The following is a 19,139-nucleotide window of genomic DNA, read 5'->3' as shown; positions in this document are numbered from 1 at the left end:
ATGTCATATAACTTCGAAATAATTCCTCTGTGATGGGGAACAAATGAAAGCATGGTTTCCCACCACTGTTCTAGAGGTAAAGAGGGGAAATTAGGAAAAAATTTAGCCACAAAATTGCGAATTTGAAAATAGCAAAATAAATGAGTAACAGGAAGGCCATATCGAGATGACAAATTGGCAAAACTATCAAAAACACCATCTAGATATAAATATTTGAATTGTGTAATACCCTTGTCATACCACACTGAAAATGTTGTGTCCACCAGTGATGGAGGAAATAAATGATTATTATGTAAAGGACCCAAGGAAGAAGCAGCTACAAATTTAAAATGCCGTCTAAACTGATACCAGATCTTGAGCGTATTAAGAACCACTTGATTATCAGTGTACAGAGAGGGTTTTGTAGGTAAAGAGGAGTAAAGTAGAGCAGATATTGAAGATTCCTTACAGCAAGGTTCTTCTATTTTTACAAGCTTGACATCATAACAGTAAAAGAAACCTTTTTGGTGCTATATAGAACCCTTTTTATAAAGGTTCTGTATGTAACTATATGCAACACATTCTTCATCATTCTGAAGAACCATTTCACCATGCAGAGAACCATTTAAGCATGAACTGTTTCTATATAGAGAATTCACAGTTCCAAATAGAACCCATTATTAAAGTGCTTTACTAAACTTAACTTTTTAAAGTGTGTAGATGGCACCTCAAAGGGTTTTTCTAGTGTTCCAAGCTTGACATCGTAACAATCAAAGAAAGCCGTTTGGGTGCTATATGGAACCTTTTCAATAAGGTTTTTTATATAGAACCATATACAACACAGAATTCTTTAATCATGCAGACGGGTTTCTGAGTGTTCATTGTTCTATACAGAACTATTTTCTTTACTAAAGAACCCTGGAAGAGCCCTTTTTAGAGGGTAGGACAGAGAAGAGTCTTGTGTATTTTCTGAATTTGACATATTTGGAGACATAAAATTTAGCCTGTGCAAAAGTTACAGCACATTTTAAGTTTTTTTCATGCTTTTCATTTTTTCTAATATGTTAAACAAATGAATAGAAATTTGGAATTTGCTGAAAATGCCATATATAAGTATATATAATTATTTTCACATGAATATTCAACTAAACGTAATTTGACTGGGTGCCCGATTTTTTTTGCATATGACTAAACACTAATCAGGCATAATATGCTCACCTCCTCCTCGTTTCTACACTTATTGTCCATTTTATTCAGCTCCACTTACTGTATTGGTGCACTTTGTAGTTCTACAGTTACAGACTGTAGTCCACCTGTTTCTGGTGGTGGTGTGTTAGTGTGTTGCGCTGGTCTGAGTGCATCAGACACAGCAGTGCTGTTGGAGTTTTTAAACACCTCAATGCCACTGCTGGACTGAGAATAGTCCACCAACCAAAAATATCCAGCCAACAGCGTCCTGTGGGCAGCGTCCTGTGACCACTGATGAAGGACTAGAGGATGACCAACACAAACTGTGCAGCAGCAGGTGAGCTATCGTCTCTGATTTTACATCTACAAGGTGGACTGACAAGGTAGGAGTGGCTAATAGGGTGGACAGTGAATGTTTAAAAACTACCAGCAGCACTACTGTGCGTGATCCACTCATACCAGCACAACACACACTAACACACCTCCACCACGTCAGTGTTACTGCAGTGCTAAGAATGATCCACCACACAAATAGTACCTGCTCTGTGAGGGTCCATGAGGGTCCTGACCACTGAAAAACAGGGTAACAAAGTATCAGAGAAACAGATGGACTACAGTCTGTAACTGTAGAACTACAAAGTGACCCTATACAGTAAGTGGTGCTGATAAAATGGACAATGAGCGTAAAAACAAGGAGGTGGTCAGAATGTTATGCCTGATGGGTGTATATGTAAATATGCTCAGTTTTGATTGGCTACCACATTATAACTTCAGCATGAATGGGCAGAGCTAGACAGCTTTAATCTGAATATGTATACCTAAACGAGTTCTTGTGACATCACAAAATCAAATTCAGAGCAGGCTGTTTTTTGCCACGTTTCCATATATTGAGTGAATGGTATATTTAGAAATGTTGGTATTGTTTACATTTTATATCAAAGTATTATATTAAAAATATAAATCTGTTTTCTCTGATCTTTAAAGCTTGTTCTGTGTGTTTAAACTAGTGTTTATCTGTTTCATGTTTGAAGGCCTGGGAGCGGCTGGAGAAGGCAGAGCATGAGAGGGGCGTGGCTCTGAGGAAGGAGCTAATTCGTCAGGAGAAGCTAGAGCTACTCGCTCAGCGCTTTGATCACAAGACCACCATGAGGCAGGCGTGGCTCAATGAGAACCAGCGGCTCGTTTCACAGGTTCTGACTCCATCCAACTAAATTATATCAGTATCAGTGTCAGTATGAATATTAGTGTTAGTGTCAGTGTCAGTGTCACTATCAGTGTTAGTGTCACTATTGTTAGTGTCAGTATCAATGTCAGTGTCACTATCAGTGTTACTGTCACTATTGTTAGTGTCAGTATCAGTACTAGTGTCACTATTGTTAGTGTCAGTATCAGTGTTAGTGTTACTATTGTTAGTGTCAGTGTCAGTGTCAGTGTCACTATCAGTGTTACTGTCACTATTGTTAGTGTCAGTATCAGTGTCAGTGTCACTATCAGTGTTACTGTCACTATTGTTAGTGTCAGTATCAGTACTAGTGTCACTATTGTTAGTGTCAGTATCAGTGTTAGTGTCACTATTGTTAGTGTCAGTATCAGTGTTAGTGTCAGTATCAGTGTAAAATGTATATCTAGAAGGAAGTTCTAATAAAATGTATATCTAGAATAGTTCTATTAAAATTAACATCCAAATAGAAGTTCCAATAAATGTATATTCAGAATGAAGTTCTAATAAAAATTTATATCTAGAATAAAGTTCTAATAAAATGTATATTTAGAACAAAGTTCTAATGAAATTAATATCCAGAATGCAAATGTACATTTTAAAAGTAGTGATCAATTTGCGAGGTGGATATTTTGGCAGAAATAATTGTAAATACTTTAGATAGCTACAGTATATTATTTGTCTTTTAATACATTATTGTTTTCAAAAAGTGTGAAATGCTGAATAAAGTAAATAACAATACCTTTTGGTATCTGTTTCATAATGTGATACATTATGTAAATTATTCCTGTAAATAAAAATCACAAAAAAGAGCACAAGCGACTCCAGCCTTTTGAAAGTTTGAATTTCTGTCCTTTTTTCTTTCAGGATAACTTTGGCTATGACCTGCCTGCGGTGGAGGCGGCCATGAAGAAACATGAGGCGATCGAGGCGGATATTTCGTCCTATGAGGAACGTATCGGCGTGGTGGTGGAGCTGGCAGCTGAGATGGAGGCGGAGGGTTACTATGACATCCGGCGCATCCTGGCGCGTAAGGAGAACATCCTGGGCCAGTGGAGTCTGCTGAAGGAGCTGGTGGTGGGGAGGAAAACTCGGCTGGAGAAGAACCTCGCTCTCCAGAAAACCTTCCAGGAGATGGTCTACATGATTGACTGGATGGAGGAGATGCAGGTGGGAAAGAGCACTAATTTTAGTTTGAATATATTTGTGAATATTTTGTTACCGTACGCAGAGTAGTACAGTAGGCACAGAAACACAGAATCATTTATAATACATTATTGACATTTATATTTATATATTTAGTGTTGAAACATGCAGTTGAGAACATTAACAACAAATAAGACAAACATATCCTGACAGACTGTAATACACTACAGGAAGCGTAGGGGGCGATATAGCTTCTACAGTTTCATTTAAAAAGCTCTATAATGTTCATATGATCCACACAGTCACTTTGACAGACTGTAATACACTACAGGAAGCGTAGGGGCGATATGGCTTCTGGTGTTTCATTTAAAAAGCTCGATGATGTTCATATGAGGTTTTAAGCTGTTTTTGTTCGTTTTTTAGGTGCAGCTTCTGTCTAAAGATTACGGGAAACACCTGCTGGAGGTGGAGGATCTGCTGCAGAAGCACGGCCTGCAGGAGGCCGACATCAGCGTCCAGGCAGAGAGAGTCCAAACTCTGAACACGGCCGCTCTGAAGTTCACCACCATCGAGGGTGAGTCCTCAAACCATCTCTCCGTTTATCTGAACTCCACTGAATAGACTGTGGAGTGTTTTTGTTCGGAGGGGTCAGCAAACACAACAACCACAGCAGCTACTGCTATGAATGCACCAAATGCTAAATGAGTAATAAAACAGCTCCCTGAGACCTGTTAAGATCATCCTGTGGTCATTGTGTTTCTCTGAGGTGTTCAGAGCCCCCTGCAGGGCAGAGTGAGTAATGATCACCTGACACTTTCCAGTCTAAGCCACAAGAGTTCATATCAGCACATGGACTAAACCTGTGGAGTGTTTTTCTTTCTTTCTTTCCTTCTTTTTTTCTGTCTTTCTTGTTTTTGTTCCCTACTGTTTCTTGTTTTTCTTTTTTTCTTCTTTCTTTCTTTCTTTCTTTCTTTTTCTGTGTTCCTTTGTTTTCTTTTTTCTTTTTTGCCTTTGTTTTTTCTGTCTTTCTTTTTTCTTTTTGTTTATTTTATCCCGTTTTTCGATACTTTGTTTCTATTTTTCTGCCTTTCTATTTTCTTCACATGTTTTGTGTTCATTCCTTGTTTTTCCCTTCCCCTAACCTTCTCTCTCTCTCTCAGGTTATCAGCCATGTGATCCTCAGGTGATCTGTAACAGGGTGAATCATGTTAGTACATGTCTGGAGGAGCTGAAGCAGCTGGCGGGGAAGCGGCGCTCCGAGCTGGAGGACTCTCGGGAGCTGTGGGCTTTTTTCCAGGAGGTCGAAGAGTCCGAGGTCTGGATCCGGGAGAAGACGTCCATCCTGGCCACTCAGAGCTGCGGGAAGGACCTGAGCAGCGTGCTGAGGCTCCTGCAGAAGCACAAGGGCCTGGCCGGAGAGCTGCTGGCGCGCCGTGCTCTGCTCCAGCAGACCATGAAGAAGGGCAAGCAGATCCTCACTCAGAAGAGCTTCGGCACCGCCGGCATCCAGGAGAGGCTGATGGACGTGAAGGGAGAGTGGAGGAGGCTGGAGGACCAGGCTGCTCAGAGACTCGGTCATCTACAGGTGGGGACTAGATCTGTTACAGCTTGATGTTCTCGATACACTGGAACCAAATATCACTGATTTCAGATGCCGATCACCTCTCAGTCCCGACACGTAACCTGTGATCTAATTACAAAACATTTTCAATGATTTTCAAAGTGCTTTTACAGAACGCTCTTTTCTACAGTCTGTCATTTAATATGAAAGAACTGTTTATTAATCTGAACCTCTAATATGAATAGAATTGTTTAAAATAAACAACTCAAGTTATTTTTAATGAGTAAATAATGATCAGAACAGAACACTTCCCTCCTTAAATTTCACTTACTAATTACACTCACTTTATTACTAAATAATTCCCCCACTCACTAAATTGTTTACTCTTACTATTTCTCCCTCACCTCTTATAATCTGCCAGTTAGCATGGTGCTAATTGCCTGCCTAAATCACCATTCACTCACCTCAATCCTGGCTGAGTTGTTAAATAATCTCTAACGTTGCAAAATCCTAACTGTACCCATCTCTGCCTGCAGGAGGCGCTAAACTTTTTCCAGTTCACGGCAGAGATGGACGACCTGCTGGCCTGGCTGCAGGATGAGTACAGGCTCGTGTCCAGTGAAGATTTCGGACATGATGAGTATTCCACCCAGTCTCTGCTGAAGAAGCACCGCAGCGTTCGGGAGGATATCGATAAGCACCGTCTGCACGTAGTAGCACTGCACAAACACATGGTGGCGCTGCCGCTGCAGTACCGCGAGCTGGAGGAGGTGCAGATGCGGCTGGGCGAGGTGGAGCAGCTGTACACCGAGGTCGCGGAGGTGGCAGTGCTGCGGCAGCAGTGGCTCCATGACGCGCTGGCTGTTTATCGCATGTTTAGCGAAGTGAACGCCTGTGAGGTGTGGATCGATGAGAAAGAGCAGTGGATGAACAGGATGGAGGTTCCAGAGAGGCTGGAGGACATGGAGGTGGTGGCACACAGGTAGCTTACACTGGATATGTCTACATTTCTGCATAACTCAGTGTGTGAGGTATAATCAGAGAGATTCAGAGTGGTTTGGTGTGAAATGGTTCAGGAACCAGGTGTCGCCATGATTACAGCATAGATATAGACATTTTATTTACCATCCAGAACCACCAGAGACCTACACGAGTCTTTTGAGTTTATATGGAATTTTGATGATGGAAAATAGTGGTATTTTGCATTACAATAAACACTATATGTCCAAAAAGTATGTGGACACCCATCTTAATTATTAAGTTCAGGTGTTTAAGCCACGCCCATTGCTAACAGGTATATAAAATCAAGCACATAGCCATTCAGTCTCCAACAACTTATGTACATTCTGCCCTGCTAGATCTGCCCCAGACAACTGTAAATACTGTTATTACAAAATGAAGCAACAGCTCCATTATGAAGCAGTGGACCACATAAACTCACAGAGCATGTATGCTGAGAGCTGATGTCTTGATGACATGTAGCACCACAAAATCGCTGTCACTCACTACAGTTCCAAACTACCTCTGGAAGCAACATCAGCACAAGAACTGTGCATCAGGAGCTTCAAGAAATGGGTTTCCATGGCTGAGCAGCTGCACAAAAGTCTAAGATCACTATGTGCATGACCAAGCAGAGGCTGGAGTGGTTGAAATTGCCGCCACTGGACTCTGGATCAGTGGGAACATGTTCCCTGGAGTGATGAATCATCTTCTCTATCTGTCAGTCTGATAATGAATCTGGCTTTTGTGGATGCCAGGAGACGCTACTGGATAGAGCCAACAGTAAAGTTTGGTGGAGGAGGGATGATTGGCTGTGCTGTTTCTCAGGGTTTGGGCTCTCAGTTCCAGTGAAGGATGATGTTGAAGCTACGGCACAAAGACATTGTACACAGTTAAGCTTCCAGCTTTGTGTCAGCAGTTTGGGGAAGAGCCTTTCCTGTTCCAGCAGAACTGAGCCCCTGAGCACAAAGCAGATCCATAAAGACATGGTTTGACCAGTTTGGTGTGGAGAAACTCCAGTGACCTCACAGAGCCCTGACCTCAACCCCACTGAACACCTTTGGGATGAATTAGAATGGAGATTGTGAGCCAGAGCCTCTCAACCAACATCAGTTTCTGACCTCACAAAGGCTCATTTCACTGAATGGACACAAACACACTCCTAAATCTTATGGAAAACCTCCCAGAGGAGTGGAGGTTGTTACAGTCACAAAGGGGGGCAACTTCATATTAATGCTCATGGTTTTGGATCAGGACGTCCTACACATTCATTTAAGTATGATAGTCAGGTGTCCACATACTTTTGTCCAGATAAAGTACATCAGCATGATGTTTGGTCAGTCCTGAAAACTTGACTTTTTTGCAGTTCAGTACTTTTTAGTGTTCTAATGTAAAATATGATGATTTTATGTGTGAACAGCTGTTTAAAGCTGTGTTTGCTGGTCATGAACTGGCTGTTTTTTTGAGTTTTAATAAAATAAACATAAGGTATAGAGTCACTCATAGAGTCATTATTCTACAGTAAAATGTTAGTTAAAAGTCCCAAATGTCATCATCATCGTCCGCTAGTCCCGATAGGGTCGCGGTAGCATTTGGGAGAGCAGAGAATCCCAGATGACCAGCTCCTCCAGCTCATTCCCGGGGACCCCAAGCCGCTCCCAGGCCAACTTGGAGATATAATCCCTCCAGCGGGTCCTAGGACGACCCCGGGGTCTTGTCCCGGTAGGCCGTGCCTGGAACATCCGGATCAGATGCCCAAACCACCTCAGCTGGCTCCTCTCAATGCGGAGGAGTAGCGGCTCTACTCTGAGCTCCTCCCAGATGACCGAGCTCCTCACTCAATCGCATAGCGTGTAGCCCGCCACCCAACGAAGAAAGCTAATTTCCGCCGCTTGTATTTGCGATCTCGTTCTTTCGGTCAGTACCCACAGCTCATGACCATAGGTGAAGGTTGGGATGTAGATCAACCGGTAAACAGAGAGCTTCGCCTTTTGGCTCAACTCCCTCTTCACCACTATAGTCGGGTACAGTGACCACATTACTGTTGCCGCCTGCCCCAGCCTGCGGCTGATCTCACGATCCCTCTTCCCGTCACTCGTGAACAAGACCCCAAGATACTTAAACTCCTCCACCTGGGGCAGGTCCTTTCCCCTTACCTGGAGTGGGCATGCCATCCTTTTCCGGGCCAAGACCATGGACTCAGACTTGGAGGTGCTGTTCCGCATACCAACCGCTTCACACTCCGCCTCCACCGCTCCAGCGAGCGCTGGAGGCATCCATGTGATTCCCCCAAAAGAACAACATCATCTGCAAATAGCAGAGACGCCACCCTCCGGCCTCCACAATGCCCTCCTGACCCCGGCTACGCCCTGACACTCTGTCCATGAATATCACGAACAAGAGTGGAGACAGGGCACAACCCTCTGTGAGAGGGTGAAAAGCTGGTCCATTGATCCACGGCCGGGACAGAATCCACATTATTCCTCCTCAATCTGAGGTTCAACTATCGGACGGAGTCTCCTTTCCAGCACCTTTGCATAGACTTTCCCAGTGTGATACCCTGATAGTTGGCACACACCCTCCGGTCCCCCTTTTTAAAAATAGGGACCACTACCCCAGTCTGGCAGTCCAAGGGTACTGTTCCCGAGGTCCATGCAATATTGCAGAAGCATGTTAGCCACGACAGCCCCACAATATCCAGAGCCTTAAACATTTCTGGACAAATCTCATCCACCCCCGGTGCCTTGCCACTGAGGAGCTTCCCAACTACCTTGGTGACCTCCACCAGGGAAATGGAACTTGACACCCCAGGAGCCTCTGGCCCTGACTCCCATGAGGGAGGCACGTCTCCTAAATTAGGAAGTTCCTCAAAGTGCTCCTTCCACCGACCGACAATGTCCTCATTCGAGGTCAGAGTTTCTCCACCCTTGCCGAATACACCTTGGGCGCATCCACCCTGACCACTCCTGAGTCGCCGGACAGTTGTCCAGAACCTCTTTGAGGCCGAACAAAAGTCTTTTTCCATGGCCTCACCAAACTCCTCCCATGCCCTGGATTTTGCTTCTGCCACAGTTGCAGCTGCCACCTTTTTAGCCTGTCGGTACCTATCTGCTGAATCGGGAGTCCTTCGGGCCAACCAGTCCCTAAAGGCCTCTTTCTTCAGCTTGACGGCATCCCTCACCACCGGTGTCCACCAGGAGGTTCTTAGGTTACCGCCCCGACAGGCACCCACAAGCTTTTGGCCAGAGGTATGCCTGGCAGCTTCCACAATGAAAGTTTTGAACAGGGTCCATTCAGACTCCATGTCCCCTACCTCCTCCGGGACATGAGAGAAACTCCCAGAGGTGGGAGTTGAAATCATTCTGAACAGGGGCCTCCGAAAGTCTTTCCCAGCACACCGTCACTATTCGCTTGGACCTACCGGATCTGACCATCAGTCTTCCCTGCCATCTGATCCAACTCACCAGCAGGCGATCATTTGACTGCTCAGCACCTCTCTTCACCCTAATGTGCAGAACATTTGGTCCCAAGTCAGATGAAACGACAACAAAGTCGATCATTGACCTTTGACCCAAGGAGCTCTGGTACCATGTACACTTATGAACATCCTTGTGTTTGAACTTGGTGTTTGTTATGGACAATCCATGCCTGGCACAGACGTCCAATAACAATTCACCATTCGGGTTTAGATCAGGCAGGCATTTCTTCCCAATCACGCCTCTCCAGGTCTCCGAGGACTCTTATTGGTACAGTGTAGGGTGCTTACCCAGGTGGGGATTGAACCCCAGTCTACAGTGTAGAAGGCAGAGGTGTTACCCACTACACTAACCAACCACCCCCAGTGAGGTTACGTTCCATGTACCAAGAGGGCCTCCCTGCAATCTCCTACTAGTCCAGTGCCAATACGGCACTGCACCGCTGCCTCTTCAGGCTGAGCCCGGCCGGGTTACATGGGCTGCCGGACTACAAGGCGCTCGCCGTGGAACACTACCCCCAGGCCTGGCTCCAGGGGTAGGTCCCGGTGACCCTATCCTGGGCAGGGTACACAATTTTTTGTGTACGATATTCATGGAGTAGTTTGGATCGCGTTAGTCTGGGTCTTCACTCCAGACCTGTTCACCTTGGGAGACCCTACCAGGAGCATATTGCTCCCGACAACTTAGCTCTGAAGATCCCTAGACCACACAAGCCCTTCCGACATGACAAGGCCCCGATCCAGGAAGGGGTCCCAAATGTGTTTCTAACTTATATACACTCACTGGCCACTTTATTAGGTGCTAGTAAAAGGTTGGACCCCCTTTTGCCTTCAGAATTGCCTTAATTCTTCATGGCATACTTTCAACAAGGTGTTGGAAACATTCCTCAGAGATTTTGGTTGGTTATTTGAGTTACTGTTGCCTTTCTATCATCTCAAACCAGTCTGCCCATTCTCTTCTTACCTCTCACATCAACAAGGCATTTTTGTCCACACAACTGCCGCTCACTGGATATTTTCTCTTTTTCGGACCATTCTCTGTAAACCCTAGAGATGGTTGTGCGTGACAATCCCATTAGATCAGCAGTTTCTGAAATACTAAGACCAGCCCGTCTGTTCAAACCATGTTCAAAGTCCCTTAAATCACCTTTCTTCCCCATTCTGATGCTCGGTCTATGCTTTGACAAGGTTTTCCGTCCAATATGCCGCCTCCAGCCACGGTGATCTCACTTGTGTTACATGACAGGACAGGTGAATTGTATTTAAAATAGCCTGAAAAAATAATCAGGATGTGTTTTCCTGCTTCGCCTCTAGACTATAGCAATAATGGTATATCACACTGACATTTGCCGTTTATCCGAAGGAGACTGAAAAGCACGGGCACTCGATTTATTCACAACTTCAGTTTTACGCATCAATCAATCAAACGAGTTACCGACAGAGCACAAACAGAAAACTACATCACTTCAACAGCAACTAGCTACTGCTCTGTAGGCGACCCTGCCCATCTGCAGTGACAGCAGAGGGAAAAGGTCAGCTCTTCACTGCTTAAATGCATTTAGGGCATCATACACCTTCAAAGAGGGGGATGATGATTATTATCGCCACCAAGAATTTTTCGGTGATGTGAAGCTGAACTTTGCTTTTTAATCGCCAGCTTCATGATAGAATTTTCCCGTTCCACCTTAAATGGTGCAGCAACCTCATGTACCAGAACATAACTGCTGTACCATTTAAGGTGGAATGATTCATTTCGCTAGCTAGCGACCGAGACATTGAGAGATTTATATGCATGTTATGAAGGAAATGACTATAAAACGCTATTACAGTGGTTCTTACAGCATAGCGGCTTTTTAACAGAGAAATACTCACATTTATGTGTCTCTTTTGCCACTTGTGCAGCCATCTTGCTGATGATTCGCAGGGCATTCTGGGAATTTTCTCATAACACTCCGTTTGTAGTGCACCTCTGAAAAACCTCCATTTGAAGGGACATGTAGCCCCAACACTTCACCCTATCCCTCCATCTCAACAATCGGGACAGCCCTACCCCTCCATCTCAACAACTATCGGGACAACCCTACCCCAGATGTGAACACGCAAAACGGAGGGGTAGGGCTAAATGTTAGGGGCAAGGGGTGAAATGGTGTAGTGGTTGGTTAGTGTAGTGGTTAACACCTTTGCCTTCTACGCTGTAGACTGGGGTTCAATCCCCGACCAGGGTAAGCACCCTACACTATACCAATAAGGGTCCTTGGGCAAGACTCCTAACATCACCTTGGCCTACCTGTGTAAAATGATCAAATTGTAAGTCGCTGGATAAGAGCATCAGCCAAATGCCATAAATGTAAATGTAAATGGGATTGGGCCTTAGAGCGGAGACTGCGAGCCAGGCCTTCTCATCCAACATCAGTGTCTGACCTCACAAATGCGCTTCTGGAAGAATGGTCAAAAATTCCCATAAACATTCCTAACCCTTGTGGAAAGAACTCCCAGAACAGTTGAAGCTGTTATAGCTGCAATGGGTGGGCCGACATCATATTGGTGACATCACAGCACATTGGTGGTGAATGAAACTAGATGTCTCAAGAGTTTAATGCCACTAAAAGCATTCCTAGAACTTACACTATATTGCCACAGGTATTCGCCCGGCTGACTTCAAATGCATGTAAACTTGAGTGAAGTCCCATTCTTAATCCATGGAATCTCACTCAAGTTCATATGCATGTGAAGCCAGACGAGCAAATACTTCTGGAAATATAGTGTATGTAGTAACTCACTCTCCTCCTGTGTGTTTGTTTTAGGTTTGAAAGCCTGGATCAGGAGATGAATAGCCTGATGGGACGGATTCTGGATGTTAATCAGATCGTGCAGCAGCTGCTGGACAGCGGTCACCCCAGCTCCACCGAGGTCAGAGGGTGTCAGGACCACCTTAACAGCAGGTACAGCACAGCTGTGTGTTGTTTACTGGCACTTACCTGATTTACTTACTTGATTTGAGCCATTTTATTAATATGATTGAATTTACTTTTATTATTTTATGTGTTTTAATACGTCATCAGTCCCTTTTTCCTGTGTCAACTCAGCAACATTGTAAATCATGGTCACCCTCAATGTTCTCTGGGGTTAAATAAAAGTTGATTCGTTGAGGCTAAGAACCCTTTAATCATGTCCATGGTTCTGTAAAAAACATTGTCTCTACCAAGGAACCCTTGAAGAGCCATCTTTTTAAGTGTACTTACAACAAATCGCTGCTGGTGCAAGAAAACCTTGTATCTCCAAAATGGTGACTTCACAGGAGAAGGAAAAAACATGCTTTACTGTTAGTGTAAGTCAATGGAACCAGACGTCTTTCCAAGACATTTTGGGTAATTTCTTTTAGTCCATTCATCATGAAATTTGCACACAATGTAAAGGACAACAGGTATTTTTAAATTGTCAAAAACTGAAAAACGTCAAAAACTGAGATACAAGGTTTTCTTTCAACAACAGCGATATGTATGAATAAAATCGGGTCAAATCATCTCATTTGTCCAGAATTTTTTTATAGTCTTATCATAAACTGCCTAACAAATAATAAGAATAAAAAGCAGTAGGTTATAATAAGACCTTCATAAAAGCAGTCCTTTAAATATTTATTTTTAAATGGCTGGTTTCACAGGTCTTGGAGGAAGCTAAATTGAAAAAATAAGCGACTAAATTGGGGAGAAAATCAGGTCAAAATATATAAATAAATAAATAAAGCAAGAAAGTTGAAAGAAATTCACTATTCCATGGTATGTGCTCTTTAATAATCAGGTTCCTGGTCCTTCCGTAAAAGGGGCGGGAGTGGTAAATGCAGCACAGCGCTGCGTGTGCGCGAATGTGTTAAACTCCACTGTTGCCGTTTTGGGTGACTTTGGCATTAACAGCTCTTCTGAGGGTGCTGCCATCTGCTGTGCTCTTACACGCTGAGCTAATCCAAGCTGGACTGAGCTCACATGACCTCTATCTCTCTCACTGGCCCCGACTGCTTCTCATAAGTCCACTGACCACATCAACACTGCGCGGGTTAAACACTAGGAGAGCATGAAGCGGTCCTCCTTTATTTAATATCCAGTCAAAACGGCCGTTTTTAAGGAGATATTTCTGAGCAGTGCGTGTCGTTTGTTTATTTATTGCTACTAAAGATCTTGCTTAAACGACTTTAACTCTGAACAAAATCCCGTAAAATAATGTACAGGTTTATAACGTTCGTCTGATTTATCTGTATCATGATGCACAATTAATTAATAGATTATTTATTCATCCCAGAGGGGAAGTCATCTACAACCCCATTTCCAAAAAAGGTGGGATGCTGTGCAGAATGTAAATAAAAATAGGATGAAAATCATGTGAACTATATTTAAAGAAACATACTACAAAGACAACATATCAAATGTTGAAACTGAGAAATTTTATTATTTTTGAAAAATATATACCCATTTTAAATTTGAGGCCAACAACACCTCAACAAACAACAAAAAAGTTGGGATGGGGGCATTTACCATCGTCTGGATGGCAGCAGATGTTGCTGAAACATGTATATATATCATTCAGCTTTAATGGCGCCTTCACAGATGAGTACGTCACCCATGCCATGGGCACTAATGCCCCCCTAAACAATCATGAGTACTGGCTTTTGAACTGTACACTGACAAGCTGAGTGGTCTTTAGCCCGGAGGACACCGTAACCATGATTTCCAAAAAGAATTTTAAATGTTGATTCAATCGGACCACAGGACACTTTTCCACTTCCCCTCAGTCCATTTTAAATGAGCTCTGGCTCAGAGAAGGTGCCAGCATTTCTGGATCCTGTTTATATTTGGTTTCTTCTTTGTGTTCTAGTTTTAACTTGCATTTTGGATGCAGTGATGAACTGTTTTCACAGTTAGTGGTTTTCAGAAGTGTTTCTGAGCCCATGCTGTGACTTCCACTACAGAATCATGTCTGTTTTTAATGCAGTGCTGCCTGAGGGCCCAAAGATCGCGGCCAGCAAATGCTGGTTTTTGGTCTCGTCCCTTACATACAGAGATTTCTCCAGATTCTCTAAGTCTTTTAATGATATTATGTACCATAGACGATGAAAAGCAGAAGTTCTTTGCTATTTCATGTTGAGAAACATTCCTTTTGAATTGTTGCTCTATTTGATGGTGCAGTTTTTCACAGAGTGGTGACCCCCTCCTCATCTTTACCAGCTTTACCAGCCTTTTGTTGCCCCGTCCCAATTTTTTTTTTTAATTTATAGATGTATAAATAAAGTTGTCTAGTGATCATAGTGATATGAGTAGAGAGGTATAATGTCCAGCTGGTGCTCAGAAAGCCTGTCCGGTCACTGAGAGTTTAGAGTTCTTACACTCATGGCACTTCATGTATGGATTATATTGTGCACATAAAATGAAAATAAAGCAAAATTACTGGTTATTGATATTCCTTATTATCAGTGTTGGACAGTAACTATCCATCCATCCATCCATCCATCATCTTCCGCTTCTCCGGGGTTCGGGTCGCGGGGGCAGCATCCTGAGCAATGAGGCCCAGACCTCCCTTTCCCCAGCCACTTCCACTAGCTCCCTGGGAGGGATTCCGAGGCGCTCCCAGGCCAGCTGGGCGATATAGTCACGCCAGCATGTCCTGGGTCTTCCCCGGGGTCTCCTCCCCGGTGGACTTGCCTGTGACACCTCCCAAGGGAGGCGTCCAGGAGGCATCCTAACCAGATGCCCGAACCACCTCAACTGGCTCCTCTCAACATGGAGAAGCAGCGGCTCTACTTTGAGTCCCTCCCGGATGACCGAACTTCTCACCCTATCTCTAAGGGAGAGTCCAGCCACCCTGCGGAGGAAACTCATTTCGACCGCTTGCATTCGTGATCTCGTTCTTTCGGTCATTACCCAAAGCTCATGATCATAGGTGAGGGTGGGAACGTAGATCGACCGGTAAATCGAGAGCCTTGCGTTATGACTCAGCTTTCTTTACCACAACAGACCGGTAAAGAGCCCGCATCACTGCTGACCCAGCACCAATCTGCCTGTCAATCTCCCGCTCCCTTGTACCATCACTCGTGAACAAGACCCCGAGATACTTAAACTCCTCCACTTGAGGCAAGAGCTCATCCCTGACCCAGAGAGGGCTCTCCACCCTTTCCTGCGTGAGAACCATGGCCTCGGATTAGGAGGTACTGATCCTCATCCCGGCCGCTTCACACTCTGCTGCAAACCGATCCAGTGAAAGCTGAAGTTCACGGCCTGATGTCCCCAATAGGACCACATCATCTGCAAACAGCAGCGATGTGACCCTGAGGTCACCAAACCGGACACCCTCCATCCCCTGACTGCGCCTAGAAATTCTATCCATAAAAATTATGAATAGAATCGGTGACAAAGGGCAGCCCTGATGGAGTCCAACTCTCACTGGGAAAAAGTCTGACTTACTGCTGGCCATGCGAACCAAGCTCCTGCTTTGTGTGTATAGGGCCTGAATGGCTCGTAGCAAAGAGCCATGTACCCCATACTCCCGAAGCACCTCCCACAGAATACCCCGGGGAACACAGTCGAATGCCTTCTCCAAATCCACAAAGCACATGTGGACTGATTGGGCAAACTCCCATGAACCCTCCAGAATCCTGGAGAGGGTAAAGAGTTGGTCCAGTGTTCCACGACCAGGGCGGAACCCGCACTGCTCCTCCTGAATCTGAGGTTCGACTATGAGCCGGACTCTCTTCTCCAGTACCCCTGCATAGACCTTGCCAGGGAGGCTGAGGAGTGTGATTCCCCTATAGTTGGAACACACCCTCCGGTCCCCCTTTTTAAAAAGAGGCACCACCACCCCAGTCTGCCAATCCAGTGGCACCACCCCCGATGTCCACGCAATGTTGAAAAGGCGTGTCAGCCAAGACAGCCCCACAACATCCAGAGCCTTGAGGAACTCGGGACGGGTCTCATCCACCCCTGGAGCCCTGCTGCCAAGGAGCTTTTTAACTACCTTAGCGACTTCGGCCTCAGTAATGGACAAGCCTATTCCCGTGTCCCCAGACTCTGCCTCCTCACTGGAGAACGTGCTGGTGGGATTGAGAAGGTCCTCAAAGTATTCCTTCCACCGCCCAAGGACGTCTTCAGTCGAAGTCAGCAGCACACCATCTCCACTATATACAGTGCTAGTGGCACACTGCTTTCCCCTTCTGAGTCGCCTGACGGTTTGCCAGAATCTTTTCAGAGCCGACTTAGTCACTTTCCAAGGCCTCACCGAACTCTTCCCACACCCGGGTTTTTGCCTTGGCAACGACTGAAGCCGCAGATCGCTTGGCCTGTCGATACCTGCCAGCTGCCTCTGGTGTCCTACAGGCCAACCATGTCCGGTAGGACTCCTTCTTCAGCTTGACGGCATCTCTCACCTGGGGTGTCCACCACCAGGTTCGAGGATTACCGCCCCGACAGGCACCAACTACCTTGCGACCACAGCTACAGTCACTATACTTTTGGGTTTGCCTGGTCTGACCGGCATCTTCCCCCACCACCTGATCCAACTCACCACCAGGTGGTGATCAGTTGACAGCTCAGCTCCTCTCTTTACCCGAGTGTCCAATACACATGGCCGCAAGTCCGCTGACACGACTACAAAGTCAATCATTGAACTGCGGCCTAGGGTGTCCTGTTGCCATGTGCACTTATGGACATCCTTGTGTTCCATCATGGTGTTCATTATGGACAAACTGTGGTTTGCACAGAAGTCCAAAAACTGAACACCACTCGGGTTCAGATCAGAGAGGCCATTCCTCCCAATCACACCCCTCCAGGTCTTACTGCTCCAGGAGGAGCACTTTCAAGCACCCCTCCCAAGGACCCGAAGGCGTAGGGAAGCTACCCTCTCGTCCACCGGGGAAAACCCCAACATACAGGCGCCGAGTCGAGGGGCTATGAGAAAGCCCACACCTGCCTGCCGCCTCTCACCATGGGCAACTCCAGAAAAGAAAAAAGTCCAGCCTCTCTCAAGGAGATTGGACCCAGAGCCCAAGCTGTGTGTTGAGGTGAGCCCGACTATATCTAGCCGGTATCTCTCAACCTCACGCACCAACTCAGGCTCCTTCCCCGCCAGTGAGGTAACGTTCCAAGTTCCAAAAGCTAGTTTCAGCAACCGAGGATCAGAACACGAAGGCCCACGCCTTTGGACACTGCCCGATCCACAATGCACCACACCCCTACTGCTGCCCCTCCCATCGGTGGTGGGTCGATGGGAGGCGGGACTCATGTAGCTCCTTCGGGCTGGGCCCGGCCGAGTGAATGCCCGGCCACCAGACACTCGCTGGCGAGCCCCTCCCCCAGGCCTGGCTCCAGGGTGGGGCCCCGGTAACCCTGATCCGGGCAGGGTACACAAGTCCTTCCTTTTTGTTTTCATAGTGGTGATTGTGGATCACACTTTGTCTGGCCTGTCACCTAGGACCAGTTTGCCATGGGAGTCCCTACCAGGAGCTTTTGCTCCAGACAACATAGCTCCTAGGATCATTCAACCACGATAAGGTGGTGATCCATGGAGAGGTGGACAGTATCTAAGTAAATGTAATTGGTTTCTGTACTTAAGTATTTTTTTGTATATCTGTACTGAAGTTTCTCCGTTCTGGGTGACTTTTTACTTTCACTCCACTACATTTCAAAGTCTAATATCTGACTTTTTCCTCCACTACATTTTGAGAAATCTGTCGTTCCTTTTGGTTTCTGTGTGTATAAAAACGTAACAAAACGAAAGAAGCGAAAAGCAAGAGCACCAATCAGGGCACAGCGGTCACTTTGTTTAGAGCTTGTTTTGACCTGTTGGTCATACTGACCCAGTGCAGCACACGGTTCAACGTCAGTGCAGCAGCATAAAATTTTGGGAGAGTCTGTTCCAGGACAACTTGAACTCAGTTATTCAGTTTGTTTGTTGCAGTCCAAAATGTGTGTGTATTCTCAACAAAAAAAAAATTTTGTTGCTTATGAATGTGCACGAATAGCTGGTTGAAGTCTTATCTGTAGCTCCGGCTATTTTCCCTATACGAAAGCAGAATGACTCGTCCACACGGGGTCTGGCTCGCCGTTCCATTCTCCTAATAGTCTGCGCTCATGTGTTTCACAATCCAGATCAGTTCAACAGGCAGAAAAAAAAAATCTATGCAACAAATAAACACTACTGTTACTACTTCACATTACACACTCTTCTTTTACAGATTAGTAAAGTTAAATGTTAAATGCCTAACAGACCTGTTTCTCCCTTATGAACTGTAAAAATAACTTCAATACTTCAAATCACCTTATACCTCTATGATATATGACAACTTAGAGTCAAAATCAGTATGTTTTAGAGGCTAATTTGCACATCACGTATCAAATTACAAGCATGGGTGTGACTAGCCCCACATACTGGTGCTAGCAGTTAGCTTTTTTTTTTCTCGTGCATCAACCATAACTGAAAAAACAAATACAAAATATACTGTTGCTTAATAGTCAAAATGAACTTAATCACAACTCCAATTGTTTTTTTCTCTCTTCAAAACTGTTTTTACACACTTCTGCCTTGAATTTTAC

The 19,139-nt window shown here is 45.1% G+C and overlaps 1 protein-coding gene across 4 annotated transcripts in view; it reads left to right on the top strand.

The window, feature by feature from the left end:
* The window catches only part of LOC108412818 (spectrin beta chain, non-erythrocytic 4), a 150,380-nt gene that overhangs the window by 56,957 nt on the left and 74,284 nt on the right, over positions 1 to 19,139 (top strand). For all 4 annotated transcript variants that reach the window (XM_017685043.2, XM_017685042.2, XM_017685041.2 and 1 more), the window contains exons 11-16: positions 2,199 to 2,357; positions 3,254 to 3,556; positions 3,956 to 4,106; positions 4,693 to 5,117; positions 5,630 to 6,075; positions 12,372 to 12,509. In XM_017685043.2, the coding sequence (XP_017540532.1) occupies positions 2,199 to 2,357; positions 3,254 to 3,556; positions 3,956 to 4,106; positions 4,693 to 5,117; positions 5,630 to 6,075; positions 12,372 to 12,509 (1,622 nt within the window). The remainder of the gene's footprint in view (positions 1 to 2,198; positions 2,358 to 3,253; positions 3,557 to 3,955; positions 4,107 to 4,692; positions 5,118 to 5,629; positions 6,076 to 12,371; positions 12,510 to 19,139) is intronic.

Source organism: Pygocentrus nattereri, chromosome 7, assembly GCF_015220715.1.
Source record: "Pygocentrus nattereri isolate fPygNat1 chromosome 7, fPygNat1.pri, whole genome shotgun sequence".
Lineage (NCBI taxonomy): Eukaryota > Metazoa > Chordata > Actinopteri > Characiformes > Serrasalmidae > Pygocentrus > Pygocentrus nattereri.
This window is presented reverse-complemented; position numbering and strand designations above follow the sequence as displayed.